The 19,923-nt window shown below is 44.7% G+C and overlaps 1 protein-coding gene across 1 annotated transcript; it reads left to right on the top strand.

Moving 5' to 3' along the window:
* The first annotated feature begins 16,022 nt into the window (after positions 1–16,022).
* On the top strand, positions 16,023–18,094 carry LOC123405041. The gene is given in 5 exon segments (XM_045098902.1): positions 16,023–16,048; positions 16,125–16,258; positions 16,261–16,493; positions 17,287–17,362; positions 18,090–18,094. Coding segments are annotated over 5 exon segments (474 nt in total).
* The last annotated feature ends 1,829 nt before the right edge of the window (positions 18,095–19,923 follow it).

Genomic DNA, 19,923 nt, shown 5'->3' on the forward strand with positions numbered 1-19,923 from the left:
GGCATCTACGCGTCGTCCTGGAGCTGCTGGTGCCCTCGGAAGGACGAGCTGAACATCGGAGGGCTACCGGCGACGAGCGGCAGCGGCGGTCCTCGTCGGGCTGCGGTGAAACTAGAGCTAGAGGAGGGGATCGACGGGGGAAACTTAGGGGAAACGACCGCATGCTCACGGGGAGTGCAGAGCAGAGCTTAGACGGCTCGGGGAAGGCCTGGGGGCGACGAATCGACGGGAGAGGTCCGGCGGCCGGAGGTGGAAGACGACGGTGTTGCGGGCGTTGTAGGGCTCGAGGAAGCTTCGGCTTCTGCAGAGACGACCAGGGCGACGAGGCAGAGCTAATGGTGTGCTCTGGGAGGGGATCCTATGGCCAGGGGCACGGGCAGCTCGAGCTCGAGCTCGGCTCTAATGGCGGCAGCAAGGAGGGGGAGGAGATCCGGGCGGAGGAGGAGAACCGAGGAGGGGAATGGATAGGGGAGGCTCTGGGGAGCTTATCCCCGTCGTCGCCAGCGCGAGGCGGCGGCCAGGCAGGCACGCACGTGCGTGGCCGCGCCGGAGGGGGCGGCGGCCACCTCCTGCTGCCTACTCGCGCGAGGGAGGGGACGAGCGGGGAGATGGGCCGGGCCAGGCTTGGGCGACAGGTAAGTGTTTTTTCCATTTTCTCTGTTTTTGTTTTTCTGTTTTGCTAATTATTGTTTTGCTAATTAATTCAGCTCCAAAACAAAAAGTAAAAACTATTTTAGACCTCCTGAAATATTTGTTATAATATCCCCACTCATTTCCAAGGTTTTCAACATTTTTGGAAAATTATAGTTTCTGATTTCAATTTTTAAATTTGAAACCAGTGGCTTTTGCATTTATTTAAAATGCTTAAAGTGTCAAGAAAATAGTTTTCTCCAATGCTCATTTACTTTCATAATTTACCAGAAGGTTTGAACATTTCTTGAGGCCATTTTGGGTTCATTGATTTTGAACTAGTTTGGGATTTCCTTTAATTGAGATGGTGGCTAGGGTTTTGAGTTTTTCCTTTGCCACTTTGTTGTTTTTGTTGAAACTTCTTAGATGTAAATGCAAAGAAGACATGAGCACAATGCTATCTTGCTTAAGGGTTAGGGATGTGACAACTCGCCCGCACTCAAAAGAATCTCATCCCGAGATTTAGAAGTCGTCGGGAATAACGCAGAATACTCAAGTCGGAGACGATCCTCTCTTTCCCAAGTTGCCTCCTTTTCAGAATGATTTGACCATTGAACTTTAAGAAACTTGAGGTTTCGACGTCGAGTGGTACGCTCAGCTTGATCAAGAATACGGACGGGGTATTCTCGGTAAGAAAGGTTATCTTGTAGATCAAGCGTTTCGTTGTCCACTTCACGGATAGGATCCGAAAAGCAACGCCTGAGTTGCGAGACGTGGAAAACATCATGAACCTTGGAAAGATGTGGAGGAAGTTCCAACTGGTAGGCAACTTCTCCTCGTTTGGCAAGAATGCGAAAAGGACCAATGTAACGAGGAGCCAATTTGCCCTTGATACCGAATCGATGGGTACCCTTCAAAGGTGTAACCCGAAGGTAAGCCTTCTCGTCAACTTCAAAGGTCACAGCCTTATGATGACGATCATATTGGCTCTTTTGACGAGACTGGGCTGTTTTCAACTTTTCACGAATAATGCGAACCTGCTCTTCTACATCCTGGATCATATCCGGGCCAAAGAGTTGCCTCTCTCCGGTTTCTGACCAATTAAGAGGGGTTCGACATCTTCGTCCATAGAGAATTTCAAAAGGGGCTTTGCCCAAGCTTGATTGATAACTATTGTTATAAGCGAATTCAGCGAATGGAAGGCATTTCTCGCAATTCATACCGAACGAAATAACACAGGCTCGGAGCATATCTTCTAAGATTTGATTCACTCTTTCTACTTGACCACTTGATTGAGGATGGAAAGCAGTGCTAAAGGATAAGTGAGTCCCCATGGCATTCTGAAAACTTTCCCAGAAGCGAGAAGTAAAGATACTTCCACGGTCCGAGTTAATTTCCGGGGGAACACCATGAAGAGTCACTATTCGAGAGATATATAACTCTGCTAGCTGGCTAGCTGTTATACTCTCACGAACAGGAAGAAAATGAGCCACTTTGGAAAGACGGTCAATGACCACAAAGATAGCATTATTTCCTTTATTGGTCTTGGGAAATCCGGTAATGAAATCCATGCTAACTTTATCCCATTTCCACTCAGGAATAGCTAAAGGTTGAAGGGTGCCAGCAGGCCTTTGATGTTCTTCCTTAACTCGACGACAAACGTCGCAGTTAGCAACGAACTCAGCAATTTCTCTCTTCATCCTAGTCCACCAGAACCTCTGGCGTAGGTCCTGATACATCTTAGTACTACCGGGATGAATGGTGAGAGGAGAATAATGAGCCTCCTTAAGGATTAACTGCCTTAGATGTGGGTTCTTAGGAACCACTAAATGATTCTGGAAGAACACAACACCTTGATCATTCATGGAAAATTCTTTAGCGTTTCCGCTAAAAATATTCTCCTTGATCCGTGATATACCCTTGTCACGCTTTTGGCCAGTTATAATTTGATCCTTAAGAGTAGGCTTTGCCACCAGGGTAGAAAGGAATCCTTGAGGAACAATATGAAGATTCAACTTCCGAAAGTCCTCATGGAGATGTGGTTGACCTTGTTGTAGCATCAAATTGTTACAATAAGATTTACGACTTAGTGCATCGGCCATAACATTGGCCTTGCCCGGGGTGTAAGTTATCCCTAAGTCGTAATCCGAGATCAACTCAACCCACCGTCTTTGCCTGAGATTCAAATCCGGCTGGGTGAAGATATACTTCAGACTTTGGTGATCAGTGAATATTTCGCAACGATTACCCAAAAGGTAATGTCGCCAGGTTTTTAGTGCATGGACCACAGCTGCAAGCTCAAGGACATGTGTGGGATAGTTATCCTCATGTGGACACAACTGTCGAGATGCGTATGCGATCACATGACGATCTTGCATGAGAATGCAACCTAATCCTTGTCGCGAGGCGTCGCAATAGATAACAAAGTCCGTAGAAAAATCTGGTGGTAGCAACACAGGTGCGGAAGTCAGGCGTCTTTTCAGTTCCTGAAAACTATGCTCACACTGTGGTGTCCACTCAAACTTTTTATCCTTCTTTAGGAGTTCAGTTAGAGGCTTTGCAACCTTGGAGAAATTCTCGACGAAGCGGCGACAATAGCTCGCTAGACCAAGAAAACTCCTAACTTGCTTAACCGATTCAGGTGGAGTCCAATCAAGGACAACTTGAACTCTCTCGGGATTGACAGCAATACCCTTACCAGAGATTACGTGGCCTAGATAGGTCACTTCTGGTAACCAGAATTCACATTTTGAAAATTTGGCATAAAGGCGATGCTCTCGAAGTTTCATCAATACCAGCCTTAGATGCTCGGCATGTTCTTGTTCATTCTTTGAGTAGATGAGAATATCATCGAGGTATACTGCGACGAATTTATCCAAATACTCCATAAAGATTGAATTCATCAGCCGAGAGAAGGTGGCTGGGGTATTGGTTAAACCGAAGGACATAACGGTGTACTCATATTGGCCATAACGAGTAACAACAGCCGTTTTTGGAATGTCCCCGTTCTTAATCTTGATTTGATGGTATCCCAACCTCAAATCCATTTTGGAGAAGACTGAGGATCCAGCGAGCTGATCGTACAGATCGTTGATCCTGGGGAGCGGATACTTGTTCTTACTGGTGACCAGATTAACTGGTCGGTAATCTACAACCATCCGATCCGTTCCGTCTTTCTTCTTGACGAAGAGGACGGGACAAGCCCAAGGAGAAGAGCTAGGACGAATGAAACCCTTGCTCAAGGCCTCATCTAATTGCTTCTTAAGTTCGGCTAGCTCTAGGGGTGCCATCTTATAAGGTCTTCTGGCTATTGGGACAGTTCCCGGAACAAGATCTATCACAAACTCTACATCTCTGTCAGGTGGAATTCCTGGCAGTTCCTCTGGAAAAACATCCGGGAAGTCACGGAATACCGGAATGTCTTCAAGTTCCGGAAGAGGGTTGGCATTTAAGGAATAGAGCTGGCATTTGGCAACTCGAGTAGAGACATTTACTATCTCACCCGAGGGATGGGTAAGCTGGACATTTCTAGATTGAGTATCAATCTTGGCATAGTGAGCTGACATCCAGTCCATGCCCAAGATGATATTAATATCCGAAGATTTCAATGCTATCAATGAGGCTAGAAAAACTAGCCTGTCTACTAGAATTTCGTTATCATAGGTTATCCTTAGAGGTTTGCCATTTACTACCAGGGGTTTGGACAACCAATGGGATTGGCATATCACAAAAAGACATGTTATGCAACTGTGCATAACTTTCTGAAATGAAGGAATGAGAAGACCCAGTGTCAAAGAGAACGGACGTTGGGTGATGATTAACAAGAAGCATACCCAGCATGACGTCGGGATCCTCTGCAGCTTCTTCTGCTGACACATAGTTCACACGGCCATGTGCAGGAGTTGGCTTCACGTAAAACGCTTTGCCCGACTTGGCTTGCCCGACGGACTTTCCGGGTTGCTTGGCACCCACATTCTGAGGACACTCACGGGAATAATGCCCTGGTTCTCCACACTTGTAGCATATCACCTGGTTGGCACGTGGTGCAGCATTGCTAGCTGGACCACCATAAGCTTTTGCTGGAGGGTTGGCCTGATTCGTCTGAGGCGCCACGTAGGATGGCCCCGGAGTGTATCTTGGCGGTAGAGAACTGTTTGGAACCCATAGCCTGCGTTTTGGAAAGGCGGAACCAGAAGACGAGCCGAAGTCACGGGAGTGCTTCCTTGCGGCTTCGAAGTCAGAATGACCAGTCTCCGCACTGATCGCTTTGTTGACCACGGCTTGAAAACTTGCACACTCATGGAGGCGCAGGTCTCGACAGAGCTCATGGCTCAGACCCTTACGGAATCTTGCTTGCTTCTTGGCGTCAGTAGAAACCTCCTCTGTTGCATAGCGGGCGAGGTTACCGAACTCGCGGCTATAGGCATCCACAGACAACTTGCCCTGAGTGAAGGCACAGAACTCCTCTCTCTTTCTGTCCATCAGGCCCTCTGGAATATGGTGCAGACGAAAAGCTGCATGAAGTCTGCCCATGTGGCCACTGGTTTAGCGGGACGCATAGCTTCAAAATTCTCCCACCACAGATTGGCGGGTCCTTCCAGGAAATACGTCGCGAAGGTCACCTTGTCGGCCTCAGACACATTCGCCGAGCGAATCTTGCGTGAGATGCTGCACAGCCAGTCATCAGCGTCGAGGGGATCGACGGAATGATGAAACTTTGGAGGATTCAGCTTCACAAAGTCATTGAGGGACACTGCAGCATTCCTAGGCTGTCGAGCCGTATTCTGCTCAATACGCTCTAGCAGTTGGTTGGTCTCCCTTTTGTTTCTTTCTGCCTCAAGCATCACTTCTACCAGAGAAGGTGGGTGAGGCAGGTCTTCCTGCGACGCTTGACTACCCTCGCCTTGCTCATGAGCAGGGGCACGGTTCAACCTGGTGAACACCATCCTGACAAACAAACTCATAGCTTAGACCAATATCATATCAATACTAGCTATGGATTAAGAATGTACTGAACACACGGAATGCGGAACTGAATATCCGAACAACATGGTAACAAGCCACTACTATATATACACCATGGTTCATACACACCCTTACATAGTTCAGTACAAACTTAACCGAAGAGCAAACTACTGAAATGGTGGAACTACTCATCACAGGCTTACAAGCTTCCTATACATTATTTATCTAGGCCTCCGGAATTCATTTCACATTACTACCATACTTCACAAGTCACGCAGGACTGTGAATGTACGGCTACTACCATACTATCCTTCCGCTCTCAGCTCAGGCATCCGCATAGAACATCTCATAGAGATTACCTCCATGACCTGGAAGCTCAACCTGCGGATCAGGAAACACCCTAGCCTGAGATCCCTGGGATCCATAAGGACACGGATGTGGCCTTGGTCCCCTGACTGGTGGTAAGAGGGGTCCCCGAAGAGGTGTGACTCCTCCTATAGCTGGCCAGTCAATGTGAGCCGGAAGATGGGTCCTAACAGGGTTCAACATCTCCATCTCTCCATACCCTGTCTGGACTACCGGTGCCAGCTGCGTCAAAGCTGTCCACAGACGGGCACGGGTAGCATAAAGCTCCATGCGGAGAGCACGAGCATCCTTGTCTCTGTTCTCTAGCATCTCAACAGTGGACTGCAGAAGTGGATCCTCCATAGAAGAATCAAAATAGACTCCACTGAGGTATCCCTCTTCACCAGACTGAGAGGCCAGAACATAACAGAACTCTGAATTCTGCAGCAGTGCATGTCTCGCTCTCATAATAGTCAGCATTGAATAGGCAGCATCTTGTACTGCCATGTCAACGGTGACCCCCAACCCATAGGACCAATGGATTGGCTTCTCCGCTCCAGGGTAGTCTGGAAATACCCTAACAGTGCAGATGTACTGGCTCTGGTTGAAGTCTCGGTACTGTTCCTCTACCGTGTACTCGGGGTACCAGCGGTAACCGCATACCGACATCACCCTGACCAGCATGGCCGTATGACCCGGCACATCTATGCACCTGGTCAGACGTACCACCTGACGAGAAGGACGGCCAGGCATTTGTAAATAGAGAATAATGCAAAAGCATTAGAGCTCTGAATGCAAAATTGGGCAGCATAACGGCTGTAAATGCTCAAAACAAATTTTGAGACAACCCAAAATGAAATAGCGTCACCACTCAACTATCAAGTTCAACTCTCTGACCATCAAACTTACTTCCTGCTTCCTAGGGATAAAAGAAACCCAATATCTCTCGACCCGTAGTCCTATAAGCTACCGATCGGAAACACGAGCCTAGGAGAAGATGAGAAATCTAGTCCTTAATTCCCGCGGAAAAGACGAGGATGACCAGGATAGAATATCTTCAGAAGAGAACAAGAGTGTTACGTTCCCTTCCACAAACAATTCCCTTATATATAACTAAGAAATTCTAGACTCAACTTCGACCAGTTTGGCTTAGTAATCCTACAGTCAGTCAGGCTCTGATACCAACGCTGTCGGGACCCCGATCCTAAGCCATAGGAGTCTAGCCTGTAACACATCGCATCCCTTTGTGGTCTCACGCACGGTTAACTCCACGGCTGCAGCCTTACCTTAGCCGGGACCGTTTGCGTCTTTTGACTCACGATGCGATAGTGTCGCTAGCAATCCAATGTCAAAGAACCCGGATCGACATGTCTAGTCATAAACCAAAGTGGTAGTACCGCACAAGGACAGGCATACATGACCCAACAAAGAAGGTGTCGGTCATCGGCGAATGTAGACGAGTCGTAGCAAGCTACAAGGACTCAAATTACATCGCGTGACATTTCCCCAAAGGGGACAGACACAGCAGCTAAGAAGGACACATGCCGGTCAACCAATGTGTCCGGAGCAGTAGCGAGCTACCAAGGCTCGTTGGATCACAAAGGGCATTTCCTTGTAAGGAGTGCTACTAAAGTTCACGACTAGGTATTCGAACCCCATACATACCAAGTAAGACACACGTACGCATGGCATACCAAAATGTATAGATACATCGATGGCATCACAACATAACCATAAACATACAAGCTTTATTTAAGAGGCTCGGAAGAGCCACACACATAATATTACACATTAAGGGTCTCACGACCCATAATAGCAGTCATACAATACAAGCCAGCGGAAGAGTTATAAACTGTCTGGGTACAGACAGTGCAACTAGAAGGCACAAGGCCTGACTATACTATAGAGCCGACGTAGGGCCAGATCGTAGCTGGGATACCAGCTACTCGTCGTCGTCGATGTCTACGAAGAACCCTCCGTTAGGGTCATTAGCAACCTCTGCAACATTTATTAAGCAAACATGAGTACGAAGGTACTCAGCAAGACTTTAGGATGACTAACTACTCATGCAAGGTATCAAAAGGTATTGTGGGGTTTCAGGCGGAAAGCCAGCATTTGACTCGTGGCTAGACAACTTGCATTTTTAAATAATTTTGACGACTTGATTTCTCGCAAACGAGTCCACTAACACCACAACAATACACTATCGTGGAATCATTCCGTCTCCGTACGGAAATGCCGTCCACGACACTCACGCTTATCTTGACAAATTTTATGAGTAGCCATTGAAGTTATCTATGAACAACATATGTCTCCAAGTAGTCCATATCCGCGGACGCGGCTATTCGAATAGATCATAACCCTGCAGGGGTGTACTTCGTCACACACGCTCTCGCCACTTATCGCCATGTGCACGTCATGCACCTCGGCAACCTTCAAGCGGAAGCCCAGCGAGGGAGTCGGCCACGACCGTTAACCACACTAGTACCTAGTCCATGTTTATCGCCTATCTGAGAGTAACCCGTACGGAAGTCCGGCCGGGGTTTCCGCCACGGCCTCAAACGATGTGCGCAGGGTTCCCAAGCCCACCATCCGGGTGCCACTTGGCACACCGTGCCACTGCCTACCGCATCACGGCCCACCTCTCAGGTCAGCACCATGCACGGCCTCCAGCATTACTATAAACACCAGAAACTACTTGCAACTCCTGGACCGAGTACTACGCGATTAATAGGCCGAGCGGGGTCATATTTCAGGGCCCAGCATGTGGTAGTATCTAGTCTTGGATTACATACACGGAACTCAGTTCCTAAGGACGGTTCCAATGAAACAACCCGCCATGTACTCCTACATAGCCTTTCATCGGTACCTTTACCAAATCAAGTTCAACACACAACCTTTGCTCACCGAACACATTCCACATTTCTGTTCATCTCCCAGATGACAGACCAGACACAACTCTAAGCATAGCATGCATAGCAGGATAAGGCACATCATAGCTCAAGCAACTACCTGGTATGCTAGGTTTCAAGGTTCGGCTATTTACTGTGACAAGGTTAAGTCATGCAAAGGAAGTGGGTCCAACTATCGTGGAAAAAGCAGTTGACGCATTTGATCCTAATGCAATAAATAGGTGCAGGAGCAAGAACATGGGAGTTATCGGGATGATCAAAAGGGTTGCTTGCCTTGTTGCTCAGAGGAGGAACGATATCCGTCAGACGGATATTCGGTGGAATCCGGGGGTGCGGAGCCTACCGAAATGAATGGCAACATTCAATAACAATCATATGCACTCAAAATGATGCATGAGCATGGCATGAGAATGCAAGGTGATAAGTTATTATTTTCAACATGTAATAGGTTTAGAGTTGATTTGAATCACATTCGAATAGCAATTCAAACGGGTATTCTCGGATACCGGTTTAATTGTTTCGACCTGATGCTCGGTTCATCTTGATGTTAACATGCATGAATTGTCATGTTATGATACTAATTTGTACTTAGGGCAGTGTGTGATCATTGCATATATAATGAAATTTGAATATTTTTGCAAATTCCATTTATAAGGTGATTAAAAGAATTGAATTATTCCTTATTTCACAATTTAGGGTTATGTAACTTTTTCAAACATAGTTGAAAATAGCATAATCAGAATCCTTGAATTTTTCTGATACTTTTTCATACATAAATTATTTTCATTGGAGTTACAGATTAATTTCTATGATTTTTACAAATTTTAGCAATTTCTTGAATTAGTTTTAAACTGGAAATTCTATTTATTGCATCAGGCTGACGTCAGCAGGTCAGCCGACCTTGACAGGTCAAACCTGACAGGGGGGCCCCACTGGTCAGCCTCTTCGGGGCTAATCCCGCGCTGACCAGCCCCTAATTGGGGTTTGACCAGGCGTGGGGCCCTCTGGCAGCGACTAAGGGGAGGGCGATTACGCCCTAATGGTCGGCCACGTCGACGGCCACCGGAGGGTGGTCGCCGGCGACCAGACCCGCGGCGGAGGGCTCGCCGGAGGCGACCTAGACGGCGCTGCACAGCACCAAAACGCGCGCGGTTGGCAGCTACAGCATGCTCGCGAAGTGGCCGATCTGGCAGGACCAACTGGGGAGGCTAGGGTCGCCGGAAGAGGCGTCGGCGACGAGCCGTTAGCGGCGGCCGAAGCTCGGGCGTCATCGGGGTCTTTGAATCAGGGGGATCTACGCTCGGTTCTTAGCTGCTACGGCATCTGCGCGTCGTCCTAGAGCTGTTGGTGCCCTCGGAAGGACCAGCTGAACATCGGAGGGCTACCGGCGACGAGCGGCAGCGGCGGTCCTCGTCGGGCTCCGGTGAAACTAGAGCTAGAGGAGGGGATCGACGGGGGAAACTTAGGGGAAACGACCGCATGCTCACGGGGAGTGCAGAGCAGAGCTTAGACGGCTCGGGGAAGGCCTGGGGGCGACGAATCGACGGGAGAGGTCCGTCGGCCGGAGGTGGAAGACGACGGCGTTGCGGGCGTTGCAGGGCTCGAGGAAGCTTCGGCTTCTGCAGAGACGACCAGGGCGACGAGGCGGAGCTAATGGCGTGCTCTGGGAGGGGATCCTATGGCCAGGGGCACGGGCAGCTCGAGCTCGAGCTCGGCTCTAATGGTGGCAGCAAGGAGGGGGAGGAGATCCGGGCGGAGGAGGAGAACCGAGGCGGAGAATGGATAGGGGAGGCTCTAGGGAGCTTATCCCCGTCGTCGCCAGCGCGAGACGGTGGCCAGGCAGGCACGCACGTGCGTGGCCGCGCCGGAGGGGGCGGCGGCCACCTCCTGCTGCCTACTGGCGCGAGGGAGGGGACGAGCGGGGAGATGGGTCGGGCCAGGCTTGGGCGACAGGTAAGTTTTTTTCCATTTTCTCTGTTTTTGTTTTTCTGTTTTGCTAATTATTGTTTTGCTAATTAATTCAGCTCCAAAACAAAAAGTAAAAACTATTTTAGACCTCCTGAAATATTTGTTATAATATCCCCACTCATTTCCAAGGTTTTCAACATTTTTGGAAAATTATAGTTTCTGATTTCAATTTTTAAATTTGAAACCAATGGCTTTTGCATTTATTTAAAATGATTAAAGTGTCAAGAAAATAGTTTTCTCCAATGCTCATTTACTTTCATAATTTACCAGAAGGTTTGAACATTTCTTGTGGCCATTTTGGGTTCATTGATTTTGAACTAGTTTGGGATTTCCTTTAATTGAGATGGTGGCTAGGGTTTTGAGTTTTTCCTTTGCCACTTTGTTGTTTTTGTTGAAACTTCTTAGATGCAAATGCAAAGAAGACATGAGCACAATGCCATCTTGCTTAAGCGTTAGGGATGTGACAAAAATTTACACAAAAAGTAAAAAACAAAAAATTTAAAATTTGTTCCCTGATTTTAAAAAGGTTGAGTGATCTAAAAAAATGTTTGTTGAGTCAAAAAATGCTCACGAACTTGAAAAACAATTATGAATTTCAGAAAATCTTCGTAAACAAAACTAATGTTCGTGATTTTTTTTGTGAAAATCCAAAATTTCAAAAAACGACGATTTAAAAGCTATTCACGAATTCAAAATCTTTTATGTCTAGGAATTGATTAGATTTTCGAAAGTCTTTATATGTATAGACGTGGGAGTAGTTCGTGGTCGATGAGATTTGTTTTTGAACTTTTAAATTCTTTATTACGCAACATAATGACAAGTGTGGCGTGCAGTGGCAAGCTCATTACGTTAGAATTTAGCATGTTGAATGTATCGTGATCACGTGAACAACGTGACCATCATCAATGAGGGTGGGAGAGAAAGTTAAGTGGCAACATGATGAGCCACCATGTTAAAAGAGAGGATGCTCATATGTGAGGGTATTTAATCAAGGGAAACACTTCCTATCTATAGACTGATAGGAGAGCAACGTCAGACCAATGGACTGACCTTGATTCAGTTGGGATCGGACGACCACAAATTGTGCATGTACGTTAAAAAATAGAAAAGAACACCACTTCGTCCAGAAACAATACTATGCCCATAAACATCTCCCTAATTACTCTCCCGATATTCCCGTTGATTCCAATCTCTTCCACCTGGCACGCAGCGCCCAGATTCCCTTCTCCCATGGCCTCTCATGCGCCTGTCTCCTCTCCTCGAGTAGCATGGCCAGTTCCTTCCCTTCCTCCGTGCAAGAGCACCACTCCTCCACACGTTGCGCCATGCCCATCTCCAACCGGGTGTCCGTAGTCCGCTGGTGTTGTTGCCTAACCATGCTGCCGGAGGATCACTAGATGGCCGGAGGAAGTGAAACCATGGGAATAAGCGAGCATCCCTTTTGGGTGAGTTCTTTCAGTGTGCTCGTTGCGTCCATGCACATACTATTTTGATTTGTATGGTTATATGCTTTAAAATTTCCACATGTCATATTTGTGATTCTTCCGGGCATACAATTCGCTCCAAACATCACATAGTTGTACTTCTTCATATTGTATAGTTTTCTTCATATGTTCCATACATGCACTTCGATATTGTGTTCAACTTGCTTCCTTCGAATGCTTCATAATATTTTGTAGGCATTGTGTTTGAATGTAACTTGATTCCTTTGCATGCTTCTTAATGCTTCATACGACTCTTTCTTCTTAAATTTTTGCAGAGTCAACAACAACAGAAGAACATGCCTACCGAGAGTGAGAATAACATGATAGTTGATACAGGGCAGGTGCACAATGGGATATTTGTTTGGAAGCAAACTAGCTAGCCTGGCACACCCTGGGTGGTCACATGCCAAGATCGTCGGCCCCTTAATGGTGTCGACGCTCGCCAACACTGACACCCACAGATTTGTGGAAGAACTGGTGGTCACCAAGACTAGGTCGGACACAGTTGGATGGAGCATAGCGGGGAACTATGGTTAGGAACACGATTTGTATTTGGAAGCATTACTTTTAATCAATGAAAGAAAATTGTGAACATTTGTATTTTTTCGTACACGTCCTAATGTGCTTGAAACATGTGTACATATGATAATGATTTATTTTTTATAGTGAAGGTCTAATTTTCTTAGAAGCAATTATCTAGTCGCGGGAAACAAGATTTTTATGTTTCTAAGCAAAATTTTCCATTAAGTAAGAAACAAATTTTATTAAATTGTAGCACGTTGGTTACCCCGTGGATGCAAATTCATTAGTAGGAAAAAGCATTTTTAATTTAACCTAAAAAAACAATAAGTCACATGTCCGCATGGTTCAGAAACCTCACTTTCGAAGAAATTTTATTTTTAAGAGAAATATATTGTTTGGAAGCAATTTTAAATAATACTGAAATCAAGATAGCGAAATATGGAACAAACCACCTATCGTCCAAGCCAACAGCAAATGGAATCTTGCATTTAATTAGGCATAATTTAAGGTAGTAGTAATGGAAATAAATCACAATTATCCATACTAACTAGCCGTACACTTTTTTATTAGGCCTCATCGTGCGTTGGAGATTAATCCAATCCAATGGTATTAGACTAGTCTGACAAATGCAAAGCAGCACCAGTATGATGCCTAGTGATGCCCTTTAATCAATCCTAAAAACACTTATATGGCTATATCATATAATATATTTTGTCTCCGTTGCAACGCACTGGCATATTTGCTAGTATTGATCAAATTCTTGAAATTCAAAGAAGTTACCATAAGGCGATTACATTTCACCCACTTGTCTTTCCCGTGGTTGTCAACCCAATCACATTTGAAGATAACTGTTTTTCCTTCATTTTGATAGTTCAACTCAAAAATTTCCTTTATGATACCATAAAATGTTTGGTTTCCTATTATAATATTAGCATCGTTTCCTTTTTCATAACGAGTAGTCTGTGCAACTAGAGATACACCACTATTTTGCACTGACGTACCATCATCATAGGACTGCGTATGAAAATATACCCCATTTCTAGTATAGCTACTAAACTGTTGGGCAACTTTGGATGGCCCCTGAGCTAACACACTTATCTCCTCTGGAACTTTGTCATCCATTTCTTCAACCTGTGAATATGGAATATAGCATTTGTAAAATTGGATGGAACTCTCTACATATATATACACCACAAGAAAACATAGACATATGACAACTTACATGTCTCTTAAACCACTCATGAACGGACTCGTGTTGTGCAAGACTAATTTATTGATTATTTTTAAGACCACTTGAGGAAAGATATTCCTTATGCTTTCTGCAAAGTATTCAACACCTCAGCAACAAACATAAATAAATTGGAAATTGTAAAATAAAAATGAATATCTTACTTCAAATAAGGTTCTATGTGGTCATAGTTGAACAAGACATATCTATGAGCTTGAAGCCAAGTCTTGTTGTACAGTGACACACAATGTTTTCCAACTAATCCTCGACCAAAGTTGCTGAAGAAAGGTGTGATACTACTGGTTTCCATAGCCAAACCTTGATCATTTCTAATTTGTCGAGTAAACTAAGTTTCACCTTGTAAATATCGAGAACACTATGTAAGAGTCTCATCAAATAAATATCTCTCAACAATAGATCCCTCTTGATGACTTCTGGTATGAACAAAACCCTTACACCGACACAAATACCTACAGAGGGATAAACATATCATATGTATCTGGCTATTTGCAGGACTATAATTTTGATGCTATAAATGTGGACGCTGACAATTACCTCTCTATAAGGAACATATTGCGAAAATGCACAGGGCCAACTATTTTTGCTTGGGTTGGAAGATGCACCATCAAGTGTACCATGACATCAAAAAAGGATGGTGGGAATATTGTCTCAAGAATGCTCAAGGTCTCAGCTATTTCAGCCACTAGTTTTTCCATATCACTAACATAAATAACACGTGAGTAAGTTTGCTGGAAAAATTTGCTAACACTATACAGTGTTGCACTAACTTTTTCGGGCAATAGCTTTCTCACAGCAAGTGTTAGCAAATGTTGCATTAAGATGTGGTTGTCATGGCTATTTAGCCTGATTATTTTCCTTTCCTTGACATGCACATTACCAAGTATATCACTTGCTAACTGGTAACGGAACCTAGACCCTTTAAATACTCCAGAAAATAGGTTCTGCTGGGCAACATTCATTTCATATTGCTGGAGGTAAAAACATTATCTTCTACTTCAAGTTCAACAGGATGAAGGTCACTTCTAATGTTTAGAGCCTGAAGGTCCAAGCCACAGTTCAGATTATCCTTAGAATTCCCATCAATGCACAACAATGTGTTGATTATTTTCTGGATACATTTTTCTCTATGTGCACGACGTCTAAGTCTAAGTTGTGACAGAACAACAAACTCTCCCAATATGGCAGGCTAAAGAAAATAGACTTCCTTTTTCAAACTATTAACGGCTCATCGTCCTTGCACTTTTGCTTGGTTTTCTTCTTCCCGAATGGATCCTTCGCAAAAACCGTATGCATGTATTTTGCCTGAGCAACAATTTCTGGTCTAGAGAGGAATAGGTGATGTCCTATACCCAGCAATGCCATCAAAAGAATGGGTATTAGAACTAAAGGGGTGGGCATCATGTAAGAACCTACGATCACTACAGGAATCAGAGAATTTGCCATCTGCTTGATCTTTGCCATCTGCTGGTAGATGGCAAAGAAGCTCTTTGTCGTCAGCTGCCAAAAAACAGACGACAAAGAGTTGGCTATCTTTGCCATCAGTGTGTTCTTTACTGTCTGCTGACAAACGACAAAGATGAAATAGGGAGACGACAAAGACATGGTTGATGGCAAAGATGGTCGAGGCAGACGACAAAGAGTCACCGCAGCTGAAGCCGTCCTTTTTGCCGTCAGGGGCCTCTTTGCCATCAGCCCAGAGCCTCTTTGCCGTCTGCCTCGATCCCTTTGTCGTCAGCTTGTAACAGCTAGCGCCCTGAGTCCATGACCCGCACGCGTCAGACGGAAGAGCCCCACACGCAGCGGCACATTTGCTTAGCCGTGTCACAACGAAATCACATGTGGCCGCCGTTTCACCCTCGGCAACCGAATCAAACCATCGCATCCCCTAATTCTGGATCTCCCCCACCCCGACCCCCAATGAAATCCTAGCGAGCGGCAGCGACGGCCATGCGCAACCCGGAGAAGCTCATGGCGTAGATCTTCGACCTCAAGTCCATGGGCAACATCATCAAGTCGCTTGACTCCGCCCTCGCCACCGACAACCTCTAGAGGATGTGCGAGACCATGGACAACTTCGTGCTCGTCCCCGGCGTCCACCGCCATATGCCCCAGCTTGGAGCGGCAGCCCATCTTCCGCCCGGAGAAGACCGGCGCGCCCAGAGCCCACGGGTAGGACGACAAGAAAGTCACCACCACGACCGGGTTGGTGCTGCTAGTGGCGAGCTCGTTAGCCCGGTCGGCTCGTCCAGGTTCCTGTTCAGCAGGTGTGCCGCCGTCGATGAGATCCAGGAGGTGGCCACGGCACCGGCGGCGCCTCAGGCTGCTGCCCCCGGTGGTGATGTGAGAAGGGAGGAGCCGGCTGCTCCTGCTGATGTCAAGAGCACGAACTCTACGCAGGAGCAGATGGACAGAGATCAGGTGACATGCACGTTTGCATGTCACTGTGTGCCTTGCAGCCTAAATTTAAATTTAAACATTGCGAAAAAATCTGAAAAAAATCATGCATGTTCACAGCACATATTAGGATCACCCCTAAAAAATTCAGATCAAAATTCAAAACATACATTGAGACACACAAAAAAAAAGAAACTCCGATGTGAATAGTTCGCGAATGGTTCTGTGTAGACTATTCACATCTGAGTTTCTTTTTTTGTGTGTCTCAATGTATGTTTCGTGTGCAAATAATTGGTTAATTTGTTGGACACGTATTTCGAAACAGATTGCTTCGTTTTACTCCATAATGAGTGGTTCAAAGGTGGTTGCTCTGAAGTAATTACTCCCTCCGTCCCGGTGATTAGGTCACTTTACGAAAATCAGATATTACCAAAAGATAAGACATGAAACATTAAATTGCTTCGCTGGTGCTGGTGCTGGTGCTTCATTCTCCGTTTAAACTCGTTTCATGCGCTGGTGCTTCGTTTTCCATTTTGCATGCCAACAGGAGAACAGCGACTGTCTGCATGCATCAGCGGGTGCGGGTGGGCGTTTTGCATGCCATTAAAACGTGGGTCCGCATGGAGTAACTAGGGATTAAATGTTGGGATTAAATGTTGATTTGTAACAGGTTGTGATTGGTTCCACGGATGCTTGCGGTGCTTCTCCTCGTCCAATCTTTTTTCACCTAGGTTGCGCTGCTACTCGTAAGGTGACTTAATCACCGGGACAGAGGAAGTAGCTCTTTCCTTAATTAGTTTGCCGGCCATGGTTGCAGGTAGTGGTGCTGAAGGTGTCCCTGCACTGCAAGGCGTGCGCCGGCAAGGTGAAGAAGCACCTCGCCATGATGGAAGGTAAGTGAGCAGAGCACCAACAACATCTCTGAAACTTTTTCTTAAGTAGACACACAGTAGTGTTCGGCAAGTCAGTTTGAAAGCTATGCTTAGGTACCTAATGTAGCAAATACTTTGAAGGTACAAATTATTATTTGTACCGAGATCTACTCGCTGGTATATGTGTAATTTATAGCCCCACATCTTTTCACCAAGGCATTTTATTATTTGCTCGATGGATGTTCCAGTTTGGAGGTAGGTCCGGGTTGGTTTGGTCTCAGGTTTGAGTTGTACAATCATCGTCTCCTTTGATTGAACAGCACCGTGCAGGCCCATTTTGAACCATTAATTAATAGTGTATTAGTTAACTGATTGCGTTGAGGTCAAAGAACCACAATCCAAAACCACCACCGGCTATTTTACTCTATGATTGAAAATTATTCATATAAAATATGTATGAATATTTTTTTTTCTATCTCTCTAGTGACCATGCAATAACTATATGTATGTTGATGTTAAAAACCATTTGATTATTTCATTGATATTTTTCTGAATACAAAGGGAAACAAAGATGACTATGAATATCAATTGAAAATAACTATTTCTGAGACGACTGAGAAGAAGTCGTTCCTCAAATTTTTCTCTCGCTCAATTTCTCTCGATGTTGTTTCATGTCAACATATATTTTAATCCAATGGCAATATATTGCTTGATTATTTGTACTTTCATTTTACATCGAGCTTTGCAGGTTAAAATCTTAATATTGTTGTTCGCAGTGACACATACTCCCTGTATAAAGAAATATAAGACTTTTCAAATCACTATTTTAGTGATCTAAAAAGTCTAATATTTCTCTTTTACAGAAGGAGTACAAATCAAGGTTATTGGTAAAAATATTTATTATTATGGAACATACAAATCTAGTTTTATTTTTAGATTAAACTAAAAAAGAAATGCAGATGTTGACTCTAGCTAAATGGACAAATATGTCCAGCTGGTGGCGTTGACCTGCAACAAATGTTTTGAGTTGTTGGTCTTGCTGACAGGATTAATGTTCGTGTCGAATGCGTGTACACATGTTTATGTCCAATACCCAAGATTTTTTTTGTTTGGGCGATAATCTGCGCCGGCGCGTCGACCAAACGATCTGGCTGGCCGCGCGCGGGCCGCGTCGTTAGATCTCCATGCAGCAATTTTTTCTCGATGCAACAAATTTTGACGTGATGCAGCAATTTTCGTCAACGGTTGTAACAAAAAAATAATTGTAGAAAAAAAAATATCTACGTGATCGTAGCAAAAAACAAAGCTGATGGTGTGTGGTATCAAAAGTCAAACGCCGGTTGTAGCAAATATCTACGTGAACGTGTATGCAATTTTTAGTGAACGGTTGCAACAAAAAATGATACCGGTTATAGCAAAAGTTAAAAACCGGTTGTAACAAAAATCCAACGAACTCGATTTGCAACCAACCATGGATGCAGCTTTTTGAATGAACAATATGTAGCAAAATGAAAAACATTTACATCAAAATTATACGTGGTAGCAGAACGATTCGGCCGAAGCGCCGAGGAAAGTATTTACCTTTTTATTTCCCTCCAACGGGCTAGACTCTGTACATGATTAATTGACATGTTTATTTGAGTGCACGTAATTGTTTTTCACATGATTCACTTCATCTAGTTTAATACATGACGTACGTGAGCAAACCATTTGGTGTTGTTTGGGCATGCTTCCTTGGAGCAGAGTTCTTTGGCATGCTTCCTTGGAGCAGAGTTCTTTCGTAGTTTAACATGGATTGTTGACTTAGTATTTAGCGTAGCTGTATTGGAGTTGGACTCTCAACTTTTTTTTTCTTGACTGGATTCCCATATTATTTTAATAGCTACATAATCGTATAGAACTTGGACTCTAATTCACGACTTGGTTGCTTCGGTAGGCTGGCTGGAAACGTATATACAGAGACATGCATAATTACTTTTTCCAACAAATAATCACCGTTCTTTTGAGCTGTTTTTCTATTCTCATATCCGAGTCTAACATTTTTATTGTTTTAATAATAAAATAGATAGCTAAGTACCTGCTGCTGATTGATATTCTTGTGGTTAAGATTTTACTCCTGAACGATGTATTATTGATCCCTTGTTTAGTTAGTGGTCTAAGCGGTTAATTTAACTTCTAAGCTTCAGCTTCTAAAACCCACTCCGGATTAATGGATTTATGTGTTGCAAAACTTCCAATGAATCCGTAATTTTGTCTGGTTTGAGATTTATTTTGCTCAGTGAATTTTTATACGAATGAATCACGCTATCAATTGGTTTGCTACTCACGCCTGCCAGAGTGACTAACTGACTATTGCTTTGATGCATCAGAGTTTGCGATGGAATGGTCGCTTCCTGAGGTATCCTCCGACGCTGTGTGACAATGTTGGACGGCGACATTGGCTACAAAACCCCAACGTTGAACTCCTCGCCCTGCTCCGTTACGGTTTATTATATGGTGCTTGCTTGTAGAGTAAATGATCTGGGGTAGTTATATATAGACATGTTTGTTGCTGTTAGATGATCTTATGGTCAATTAGAATT

The sequence above is a fragment of the Hordeum vulgare genome, chromosome 6H, assembly GCF_904849725.1.
Source record: "Hordeum vulgare subsp. vulgare chromosome 6H, MorexV3_pseudomolecules_assembly, whole genome shotgun sequence".
Taxonomy (NCBI): domain Eukaryota; kingdom Viridiplantae; phylum Streptophyta; class Magnoliopsida; order Poales; family Poaceae; genus Hordeum; species Hordeum vulgare.